Raw genomic sequence first — 12,444 nt, 5'->3', positions numbered from 1 at the left:
TGGGGGAAGGGAGTTGTTCATGTGATGCAAGAGAAGCAGGTCATTGCCTGTATCCCCCCCCCCCCCGCGTCAACAGGTTGCTCATATCAGGGGAGAGGAGGAGATTGAACTTGAGGGTGTGCATCAGGTAAGTATGATCACCACTGCAGGTCAGCCACTATGTGAGGTCTAATATAATGTTGATAACCCCTTTAAAGATAACGTTCTATTAGCCAGATACAAGTATTGCAATGGCTGCTGTCTTCTAAAATCTTTTACAGTAACTTCAAATCTTGAGGGTAACCCTAAATGACACAGCAAGAACAGCAGGATATTGGTTGATATTTGTCTTTTAATGTTATCACTAGAGATGAGCGAATCAAAGTTGACGAAGTGGAATTCAATTTCAGGAAAAATTCTATCCAAATTTCCTCACGCTTCATGGTAATAAAAGTAATAAAATGGCTGCTGCACATGTTAGGACATGGAGCACAGAACTCTGGGATCGAGGGATCACCCACAGTGCCATGCATGCAGCCGATCAGCAGCCAGCCAGCCCCTGTGATGTCACAGCCCTATAAATACCCTCAGCCATCTTGGATTCAGCCATTTTCCAGTGTACTTAGTGCAGGGAGAGATGTCAGCAGGCGCTAGGGACAGTGCTAGGAGAGACTTTATTGTGCTGAAAGAAAATGATTTACAAGTTCAGGGAATGATTATTTAAGGTGTAGGGAAAGTATAGGGAGGCATCATCCATGCTATAAAAGGAGAACAGGGTGCAATAGGAGAGTGTACAGCCTGGGTAATAGGAGTGATTCTATTACACCTTGCTGCACTTATTGGGGATCAAAATTGCTATTATACTGCTGCTATTAGATTTGCACTAGATAATACCTCTGTAATTCCAGCAAACCTTGTTTGTTATTGGGGTGCAAGTGCTGTGTTGCAGGGTGTATTTATAGGAAATATACATACATCATATTAACCGTTCTGCGGTGCATTTAAATTGTTCTACAGTTTCTTTTGGGGTGTATTAGTGTAAAAAAAGGACATCTTATTTGCCGTTTTGTGGTGCAGTTACATTGTATGACACACTTTTTTTAGGGTGTTTTAATAGTCTAAAAAGTATGTCTTATTTGCCGTTCTGGGGTGCAGTTACTTTGTACTACAGCCTTTTTTGGGGGTGTATAAGTGTAAAAAACAAGTACGTTTTATTTGCCCCTCTGTGGTCAAGTTACATTGTTCTACAGCATTTTTTGGGAGTGTATTAATTTCCTTTTAATTTAATTATTTTATCTAACAGTATGTAAGACAGATAAGTGACAGGGCAAAATGTTTCTGTTGCAGGCAGCAGAAGAAAGGGGGGGGGGGGCAGCAGGAGTCGCAGCGAGAGGCCTGAGCTCCTGGTGTCATCTAGCAGTCGTGTCTTGACCAGCAACCCAGAGGTGCTTGAATGGTTGACTCGGTCTTCGAGTTTGTCGCAAGTGACATCAGACACTGGAGGAGAGATGATGAGAGTCTTGTGGGAGCTGATGTTGCGAGCTATCAGGCTCCTGGCCCTGAGACCATTGACCAGTGACGTGCAGACAGTTGTGGATGATGATGAAGCTGATCGCACTTGGGAGCCGGGTGAAGAAGGGGCTTCATCATCATCAGGAGAAAAGGGTGGCACCGTGCGCGTGAGGCAGCGGCTGAGCCAGTAAGGTGGTAGCGTGACCGGGAGTCAGCAGGATGGCAGCAGTGGGAGGTCGGGAGCCAAACGTACCCGCGGTAGACCGCCCGCTTTGCAGGAGACTACCTGCCCAGGAAGTAGCGGTGCAGGGGTTCACGGAGGCAGTAGTAGCAGGCAATTTTTTGTTAGGCCGTCGGAAAAGGTGAACATGGCCATTTGCCGAACTTGTGGGCAGGGTGCCAATGTTGGCACCACCGCACTGCGTCAACACATGCAGCATCAGCATAAGGTGGCTTGAGAGAACCGTGGCTCCGATGTGGTGGTCCAGCCTACCGCAGCAACCACTGCATCACCCAGTGGCACGCACCCGGTTTCAGGCAGTCAAGGCTTTACCACCTCAGCCGAAGGGAGCTGTCTGTCCTTCCCATCATCTGCTGCTCCTGATGCTCCTGCTCCTCCTACTCCTCGTCAGTTATTCCGTCAGCAATCGATCACCAAAGCGATTGCCAAGAGACTGCAGTATACATGCAGTCATCCAACAGCGCAGAAGCTGGACATGCTCTTGGCCAAGTTGCTGGTGCTGCAGTCCCTCCCTTTCCAAGTGGTGGACTCTGCATCTTTCAGAGAACTGATGGCTTGTGCCGAGCTGAGGTGGAGAGTCCCAAGCCATCATTTTTTCCCCCGAAAAGGCAGTACCAGACCTGCACACACATGTAGAACAGAAGGTGGGCCAGTCCTTGAGCCTGTCGGTGTCTGCCAAAGTACACGGCAGTGCAGATGTGTGGAGGTGTAACTACGGTCCAGGACAATATATGTCCTTTACGGCCCACTGGGTAAATATGGTTCCTGCCCAGCCACACCAGCACATTGGCCTGGTGACGCTGCTTCCACCTCCACGTTGTCACATCATTGGTCCTGCGACAATGTCCGCCTCTGCCTCCTCATCTTACACTGTGTCTTCAGCCTCCACTGCAGGGACAATTCACAGTGCCCCACCAGAATACCACATGTGCAGGGCACGGCGGTGTCACACTGTTCTGCACCTAGTTTGCCTGGGCGAACGGAGTCACACAGGGGAGGAACTGCTCCGCGTCCTTCATCAAGAAATTGAATCCTGTCTTTCTCCTCGACAACTCAAAATCGGAACCATGGTAACCGACAACGAGAAGAACATGGTGTCGTCCCTGTGTCAAGGAGGGCTGAGCCATGCGCCCTGCATGGCGCATGTGTTCAATATGGTTGTAAAGCAGTTCCGGAAGTCTTCCGCCCATCTGCAAGACATCCTGAAAATGGCCAGGAAACTTTGCATGCACTTCAGCCACTCGTACACCGCAAAGCATACCCTCCTTGAGCTGCAGAGGCAGAACGGCATCCCCCAACATAGGCTTATATGCAACGTTTCCACCTGTTGGAATTCTACCCTCTATATGTTGGACCGATTGTATGAACAGAGAAAGGCCAATAACGATTTCTTGATGATACAGGCGGACAGAGGTACTCCCCTGTATCCGTTTGCTTGGGCCCTTTGAGGAGGCCACTTTATTTGTCAGTCGCCAGGACTACGGGATGAACAATGTAATTCCACTGATTCATGTCCTGGAACAGATGCTACTAAATCTGTCTGGCCAGGGTACAGGAGACGTGGCGACTACATGTCACGGCCACATGTGCCCCGTGGGGGCTGAACTAGAGGAGGAGGAGGACATTCGAGCACAAGCAATGTGTAGAGAAATGGGTGCTTTTTCTACACAGGGAATAGGAGAGGAGGAGCAGCCAGAGGAGCTACAAGGCGATGAGAAAGAGGAGGCAGAAGACACAGAGACACCGTGGCAGTATGCAGTGGAGATGGAGGCAGGGAGTCCCTCTGAGTCACTTGCGCAAATGGCCCGATGCATGCTCATTTGCTTGCGTAGTGACAGCCGGATTGTCACCATTCACCAGAGGGATGACTACTGGCTCTCCACCATGTTAGACCCTCCTATGTAGTCAGTTGGCCGCTGCCTATGTGCACCATCGCCCATCTTCACGCAGGTCTGCCTGGGGGGGCCCTCTGCGCTCACGTTCCACTGTCATGGCTGCTGGGGGAAGGGGCAGGAGCAGTACCAGCTCCATCAGCAGCAACTTAAGTCTAGAGTCGCTGATGAGCAGTTTTCTTCACCTGCCTACTGAAGAAACTACTCACCAGCAGCAGCAGGTAGACATAGATCAGAACCTGAACCAGCAGGTTGTGGCATACTTGGAGTGCACCCTGCCACCCCACATCGAAGATCCCCTGGACTACTGGGCAGCCAAACTCGATTTGTGGCCGCAACTGGCCGAGTTTGCCCTGGACAAGCTTTCCTGCCCGGCCAGCATTGTGGCATCAGAGGAGGTGTTAAGTGTGGCAGGAACAATAGTTACCCCAAGGAGAATTCGCTTGTCCACCCAAAATGTGGAGAAACTGACCTTTGTTCTTTGTGGTCTCCTCATGCTGCTGCCACCTCACTTCTCTGTGTTCTCCTCATGCTGCTGCCACCTCACGACTCTGTGGTCTCCTCATGCTTCTGCTACCTCAACACTATGTCACTGGGACACTCTGTGGTCTCCTCATGCTGCTGTCACCTCAACACTATGTCACTGGGCCACTTTGTGGTCTCCTAATGCTCCTGCTGCCTCAACACTATGTCACTGGGCCACTCTGTGGTATCCTCATGCTGCTGCCACATCACCACTCTGTGGTCTCCTCGTGCTGCTGCCACCTCACAACTCTGTGGTCTCCTCATGCTTCTGCCACTTCACTACTCTGTGGTCTCCTCATGCTGCTGGTACCTCACTACTCTGTGGTCTCCTCATGCTGCTGCCACCTCACTACTTTGTGGTCTCCTCATGTTGCTGCTACCTCAACACTATGTCACCGGGCCTCTCTGTGGTCTCCTCATGCTGCTGCTACCTCAACACTATGTTACTGGACCACTCTGTGGTCTCCTCATGCTGTTGCCACTTCACTATTCTGTGGTCTCCTCATGCTGCTGCCACCTCACTACTCTGTGGTCTCCTCATGCTGCTGCCACCTCACTACTTTGTGGTCTCCTCATGTTGCTGCTACCTCAACACTATGTCACCGGGCCTCTCTGTGGTCTCCTCATGCTTCTGCTACCTCAACACTATGTCACTGGGCCACTCTGTGGTCTCCTCATGCTGCTGCCACCTCCCCACTCTGTCACTGGGCCAATCTGTGGTATCCTCATGCTGCTGCCACATCACTACTCTGTGGTCTCCTCATGCTGCTGCTACCTCAACACTGTGTCACTGGGCCACTCTGTGGTCTCCTCATGCTGCTGCCACATCCCCACTCTGTGGTCTCCTCATGCTGCTGGTAGTAAAAAATAGTAAACAGTAGGGTTCGACCGATTATCGGTTTTACCGATATTATTGTCCGATATTTAGGATTTTGAACGTTATCGGTATCGGCATCTATTTTGCCGATATACCGATAACGTATTGGGAACAAGGATCGCGCTGCTGTCAGTGCTCTCCGTGTTCCCTCAGCAGCACGGGGAGAAGGAAGCAGTGTCTCCCTCCCCCTGTACTGCTGCCACCAATGAAAGGAGGGAGGACAAGAGGAGGGGAGGGGCTGTGGCCACTGCGCCACCAATGAAGATACCTCTCTCATTAGTTCATATACAGGAGGCAGGAGCTGGCTGCAGAATCACACAGACGGCTCCCGACCACTATGAGCGGTAGCTGCGATCCGCGGTAGTTAACCCCTCAGGTGCGGCAGATCGCAGCTACCGCTCATAGAGGTCGGGGGCCGGCTATGTGATTCTGCAGCCAGCTCCCGCCTCCTGTATATGAATTAATGAGAGACTTATCTTCATTGGTGGTGCAGTGCCACCCCCCCAAGTATTATTATCATTGGTGGCAGTGGTACCCTCCACTCCTTCTCATTGCATTGGTGGCAGTGGCAGTTCCGATCGGAGCCCCAGCAGTGTAAGCCTGGGGCTCAGATCGGTACCATAGCAGCCAGGACGCTACTGAAGCCCTGGCTGCCATGGTAAGCTCCATGCTGCTGTGTGCACAAAGCACAGAGCAGCAGGGACAGTGTGAGGTCCTATTTACCCTGATAGAGATCTATCAGGGTGAATAGGACAAGGGTTCTAGTCCCTAAGGGGGCTAATAGTTAGTAAAAAAAAAAAAAAAAGTACAAAAAAAAAAAAAAAAAACACACACCAAAATATTAGTTATAAATGAAAAATAAAGATTTACAAAAAAATAACTACACGTTAACAATAAACATTCATTTTAAGCAGATTTGAGTAGGAATTTTTATTTTTTTTTTCAAAAATGAAAATTCACAGAATAACGGTATAAATTATCGGCTATCGTCCGGAAAGTTTACAGATTATCGGTATCGGTATCGGCCCTAAAAAATCAATATCGGTCGATCCCTAGTAAACAGCACTACAAGTCCCACTGTGGGGTAAATCATACCAGCAATCCAGGTACCCCATATTCAGGTCCAAACAGTGGTGCCCGTGGAAGGAGATCCAGGCCTTCAGATACTAAAATAGTAGAAATGTCCGCAGCACTTTTCAATTTATGCAAGAATTCAGTTTTTTTGTATTTCATCAGCAGCATACAATGCGACGTTTCAACTTAACCAAGTCTTTATCAAGCAATCGATGCTGCTGCTATCTCAACACTATGTCACTGGGCCACTCTGTGGTCTCCTCATGCTTCTGCCAACTCCCTACTCTGTCACTGGGCCACTCTGTGGTCTCCTCATGCTACTGCTACATCACCACTCTGTGGTCTCCTCATGCTGTTGCCACCTCAACACTATGTCATTGGGCCACTCTGTGGTCTCCTCATCCTGCTGCCACCTCACTACTTTGTGGTTTCCTCATGCTGCTGCCACCTCACTACTCTGTGGTCTTCTCATGCTGCTGCTACCTCAACCACTATGTCACTGGGCCAATCTGTGGTCTCCTCATGCTGCTGCCACTTCACTACTCCATGGTATCCTCATGCTGCTGCCACCTCACTATTATGTGGTCTCCTCATGTGGCTGCCACCTCAACACTATGTTACTGGGCCATTCTGTGGTCTCCTCATGCTGCTGCTTCATAAATACTTTGTCTCTGGGTTACTCTGTGGTCTCCTCATGCTGCTGCCACCTCACCACTCTGTGGTCTCCTCATACAGCTGCTACCTCAAAACTACGTCAATGGGCCACTCTGTGGTCTCCTCATGCTGCTGCCACATCACTACTCTGTGGTCTCCTCATGCTGCTGCCACCTCAAAACTATGTCACTGGGCCATTCTGTGGTCTCCTCATGCTGCTGCCACTTCACTACTCTGTGGTCTCCTCATGCTGCTGCCGCCACATCATTACTCTGTGGTCTCCTCATGCTGCTGCCACCTCAACACTATGTCACTGGGCCATTCTGTGGTCTCCTCATGCTGCTACAACATCACTTCTCTGCGGTCTCCTCATGCTGCTGCTACCTCAATACTATGTCACTGGGCCACTCTGTGGTCTCCTTATGCTGCTCCCACCTCACCACTATGTCATTGGGCCACTCTGTGGACTTCTCATGCTGTTCCCACCCTCCTCACTTCATGACTGGGCCACTATTTTGCCTTTTTGGCCTGGTTGACATCATCATTTATTTGACCTTTCATCTGTCAGAAGTAAGGAAATTTGAGACGCACAACGGATCCTGTCTATGTAGCAGCTGTAAGGCCTGTATGACATGGTCCCATCAGAATTGGCTTGGGTACAGAACACAGAAGACATGCAAATATTCCATTCACGTGTCATCTCTGTTTTGGATCCACTCCTGTTTTTTTGGCATTAGCAATACTGATTGATTACTGACCAAATGCTGACCGAGTGAAGGCGGATGCTCAACAGACAGGATCCGTTTTTTGGGGGTTATTGTTCTGACGGATCAGAGAAAGGACAAAATAATCAGTGACGTCAACACAAACTTACTGTTGACACCCTCTCCACTCTGTTGGGGGTCTCTACTTGTATAAGCATTGAATAGAACAGGTTCTGTAGATATCTATGTGGAATCAGCTGACAACAGTGTAAAAGAAGTGTGCTTCTTCTTGACGTGTTCACATTTGAGTTAGTGGTCAGTTTTGGCCCCGTAACTGCCCAAATAAGTGAAGTGTGCAGTGATTCTAAGAGCGTCGCCTGACTCACAGTATTGTTTCACTACCACAGCAGACTCCCTATGCGTGTTACTGAAAGGCACAGTGTTCGTCACCACTATACAGGCTCTCTGCAGCCAGGAAATAGCAGGTTTTTTTTAACGCGATTCGCCACAAATAAATTCGGACAGAATCAAATCTTTTGAGAAAATTCGGTGAACCGACCGAATTGAATTTTTGAGAAATTTGCTCATCTCTAGTTATCACATTAATGATACTAAAAACTGAAAATCAAGGGTGAATTCATTTCCCATCATTGTCACACTTCAAAATCATATTCATAAGGTACAAAGAGCCCCCCAATTAGAGAACCAACCAAACAACAATCCATATCTCAGTTGTTTCGACCCTTGTACGGTAGGTATGACATGGAGGAGTAGGTAATTAGGGTCAGAGTTAGGTGTAACTAAACTTTCATATATGTTGTAGTGACACATCAGAGGTTTTGAGGTCTGAGTGCTAAAGCCCCCACAATCAATAAAATGGAGGGGCAGACGTTCTCATCTTAGTGTTCTCATCTTTGGCTTTCATTGACTCTGCTTGTCTCTCCTGTAAGGGAAGAGCTTGTAGTGTACAAACTCCATATACTGTATATGGATCTGTATACTGTACACCTGATGAAGGCAGGTTCAACAGAAAGTCTATGAGGCCGTCTCCAGTTTGTCTTCTGCAGCAAGCTACACCTCTGTGTTGGAGCACTTCTGCCTGGAAATACAGAAAAACCAGCTGGCTGAATCTGGGTGGCAAATCTTGGGGTATGGATCTGGCTCCAATGATGTGATAAATCCAAGCAATAATGTATTGATCCAACACCAGGATAAAAACGACTTCTTTTTATTGTATAATCACATCAAAAACTTGTACCACACTGCCTGGTACTACCAATGCATTTCAATCATACAGTTGATCTTACCATATGATCAACCATAAGTAAGATCAACTCTAGGATCAAAACGCATTGGAGGTACCTGGCAGTGCAGTACAGGACATTTTTTTATGTGATTTTTCAATAAAAGGAGTTGCTTTTATCTTGATGCTAGATCAATACTTTGTTGCTATGAGCAAGTCTGCCACCTCGTTTAGCAGAAGTTCTACAAAGGTTTGGTTACCCTTTAAGGCAGATGCTTTCTGAATAATCTGTTTTTTCACATTTGGACTGTAAAGGCTGCCGTTGGTGACGCTTGGCAGATCAATTTCTCCCTTGTTCTATGATTTAGGCTTCCATTGATGGGGTGCACATCTGTTGTTTGGCATTGCTGATTTTCCAAGTATTTCCAACAAGTGCACCCTCAAAAAAGCGGGATGTTAAATTGACTTTACCACAGATTTCTACAGCATAAAATGGTCTAAAGTCTACCCGTTTTGTCAGCTGAAATTTTTAGTATATGCATATTTCGACTTACCTAAGGGTACAGTTTCCTGCTGATGCTGACTTCTTATTGCAGACACCAAACTGTTGCCTGGTCTTGCTAACAGTGATGCCCCTCTGTTTCTGGAAACCTCTGATGCCTAGCAGAATACATAGATGCAAATTAAAAAATGCAAGAGTTTGCAATAAAATACAAATATACAACAGCCTGCAGCAGAACTGGAGGTGCAGGAGCTTGTAATTTTTGACCTGTGGGTAGTGTTTTTTTGGAAACAGCGGGAACTGCCTATATATCCATTTATGGTTGCCTAATAATCCTTGGCATACGTTAAAAACATTCTAGTGAGATACCAAAGCATTAGCATTATATTAAAATGATGCCCGGTGTCTCATCACAGCTAGAGAACAATGCTAAACACTATCCAACAATGTTATTTGCATTATGGAAAGTTCTGAAGGAATTACCTCTCCTGCACTGTAACTCCTAAGCCTCTGAAGATGCTGCCTATGAGTCAAATGATTTGGAAGTCGGCCATTTTGAAGAGGTATTCGTGGATCAATAAATGTTGTTGCTCGACTGTTATGATCCACAAAGAAAGACTGGAAAAAAGAAATAAGCATGTTAACAGATGCAGTAGTGGGAGAAAGAGGAGAAAGAAGGAAGAAGTAAAGGAAAAAAGAGAGGGATCAAGAAAGAGAGAATGCTGTTGAGAGAGTAAGACAAAGGCGAGGAGTTAGGAGAGCAAGAGGGAAATGACAGAAGGGACAGAGACAGAGGGAAAAACAAATTAGATATAGAGGAAGGTGGGAAAAATGGAGGAGATATAGATGTGGGAACAGGGCCGGCCTTTGGGGTGTGCGAGCTGTGCGGCCGCACAGGGCGCCATGGCAACAGGGGCGCCTGGCAGCCGAAACAGCTCGCAGTCGGTCTCTTACAGCAGCTGGCCTGAGATTGTGTGAGGCGAGCCTGGCGAGCTGAGCCGCTGCAGCTGCCAGGTCAGGTTCCGGAGTGTGGAGGAGGAGCTTAGGGGCGCAGGTGCAGTGTCCAAGTGCTGTGCCTTCACAGAGAGCCGCGGAAGGATCCGCTCAATGTGTGAGGGCGGCGGCCGGTGCTCTGCAGACAGGGAGCGAGCAGAAGACTTCAAATAGTGAGTACCTGTTCTTATTGTTTTTTTTACCAAATATCTTTCATTAAATAGAGACAGGGTCTAATTAACCACCTCCCGTCCGCCCATAGGATATAAACGTCCGGGAGGTGGTTCTCTATTTCTGAATGGACGTTCCAGAACGTCCGTTCAGAAACTGCAGCTGCACGTCAATCGTGCAGCTGCTGATCGGGTTGCCCGCTGTCAGTGACAGCAGGGCAACCCAGAGAGAAGGCAGGGACAGTGCCCAGGTGTCCCTGCCTTCTGGATCGCTGCATACACAGCGCTCACCGAGCGCTGTGTATGCAGAGCAGGAAGCGCTATGGGGGGGGGGGGGGGGGGGGCATTTCTCCTGTAACCTGGGGCTGCTATGTCAGCCCCAGTTACAGGAGAAATCAACAGTGAAAAAAAAAAAAGAAAAAGTGAAGTAAATGTCCCCCAGAGGTCTTGTATGACCTTATGGGGGATGAAAAGTGTAAATAAATAAATAAATAAATAAAGTGTTAAAAAAATAAAATAAAAAAAAGGTTTCACATGTAAAAAAAAAAATCTCCAAGTAAGGAATAAAAAAAAAGTTAAAAATAGAAAAAATAAAATAAAATAGACATATTTGGTATTGCCGCGTCCGTGACAGTCATCTATATAAATATATCACATAATCGACCCAGTCCAATAAACACCATAAAAAAATATATATAACTGTCAAAAAAAGCCATTTTTGTTACCTTACATCACAAAAAGTGCAACACCAAGTGATCAAAAAGGCGTATGTCCCAAAAAATGGTACCAATAAAACAGTCACCTCATCCCGCAAAAAATGAGCCCCTACATAAGAAAATCTCTCAAAAAATTATAGCTCTTAGAACATGGAGACACTAAAACATAATTTTTTTGGTTTCAAAAATGCTATTATTGTGTTAAAGTGAAATAAATAAAAAAAAGTATACATATTAGGTATTGCAGCGTCCGTAAAAACCAGCTCTATAAAAATATCACATGACCTAACCCCTCAGGTGAACACCGTAAAAAAAAAAAAAAAACGGTGTCAAAACAAGCAATTTTTGTCACCTTACATCACAAAAAGTGCAACACCAAGTGATCAAAAACGCGTATGTCCCACAAAATGGTACCAATAAAACAGTCACCTCATCCCGCAAAAAATGAGCCCCTACATAAGAAAATCTCTAAAAAAATAAAAAAAACTATAGCTCTCAGAACATGGACACATTAAAACATAATTTTTTTGTTTCAAAAATGCTATTATTGTGTCAAACTTTAATAAATAAGAAAAAGTATACATATTAGGTATTGCCACGTCCGTAACAATCTGCTCTATAAAAATGTCATTTGACTGAACCCCTCAGATGAACGCTGTAAAAATAAATAAATTAAAACTGTCCTAAAACAACCAATTTTTTGGTCACCTTGCCCCATAAAGTGTTATAATGAATGATCAAAAAATCATATGTACCCAAAAATAGAACCAATAAAACTGGCACCTTATCCCCTAGTTTCCAAAATGGGATCACTTCTTGGGAGTTTCTACTGTAAGGGTGCATCAGGGGGGCTTCAAATGGGACATGGCATCTAAAAACCATGTGGAGTTCCTTTTCTTCTGCGCCCTGCCGTGTGCCCATACAGCAGTTTATGACCACATGTGGGGTGTTTCTGTAAACCGCAGAATCTGGGTAATAAATATTGAGTCTTGTTTGGCTGTTAACCATCGATGTGTTAAAGAAAAAATTGGATTAAAATGGAAAATCTGCCAAAAAAGTGAAATTTAAAAATTTGATCTCCATTTTCCTTTAATTCTTGTGGAACGCCTAAAGGGTTAACAAAGTTTGTAAAATCGGTTTTAAGTAACTTGAGGGGTGTAGTTACTACAATGGGGTCATTTATGGGGGTATCCACTATGTAGGCCCCACAAAGTGACTTCAGACCTGAACTGGTCCTTAAAAAGTGGGATTTGGCAATTTTCTTAAAAAAATAAAATGACATTTCCAAAACGATGCCAACATAAAGTAGACATATGGGGAATGTTAAGTAATACATATTTTATGAGGTATCACTTTCTGTTT

At 46.2% G+C, this 12,444-nt stretch overlaps 1 protein-coding gene across 1 annotated transcript in view; it reads right to left on the bottom strand.

The window, feature by feature from the left end:
* HECW1 (HECT, C2 and WW domain containing E3 ubiquitin protein ligase 1) overlaps positions 1-12,444 on the bottom strand; it is a 213,578-nt gene that overhangs the window by 60,294 nt on the left and 140,840 nt on the right. Inside the window, exons 14-15 of the mRNA XM_040432459.1 lie at positions 9,687-9,821; positions 9,256-9,361 (exon numbers count right to left, since the gene is read on the bottom strand). Coding sequence (XP_040288393.1) covers positions 9,256-9,361; positions 9,687-9,821 — 241 coding nt within the window. The remainder of the gene's footprint in view (positions 1-9,255; positions 9,362-9,686; positions 9,822-12,444) is intronic.

Source organism: Bufo bufo, chromosome 5 (assembly GCF_905171765.1).
Source record: "Bufo bufo chromosome 5, aBufBuf1.1, whole genome shotgun sequence".
NCBI classification, from domain to species: Eukaryota; Metazoa; Chordata; class Amphibia; order Anura; family Bufonidae; genus Bufo; species Bufo bufo.
This window is presented reverse-complemented; position numbering and strand designations above follow the sequence as displayed.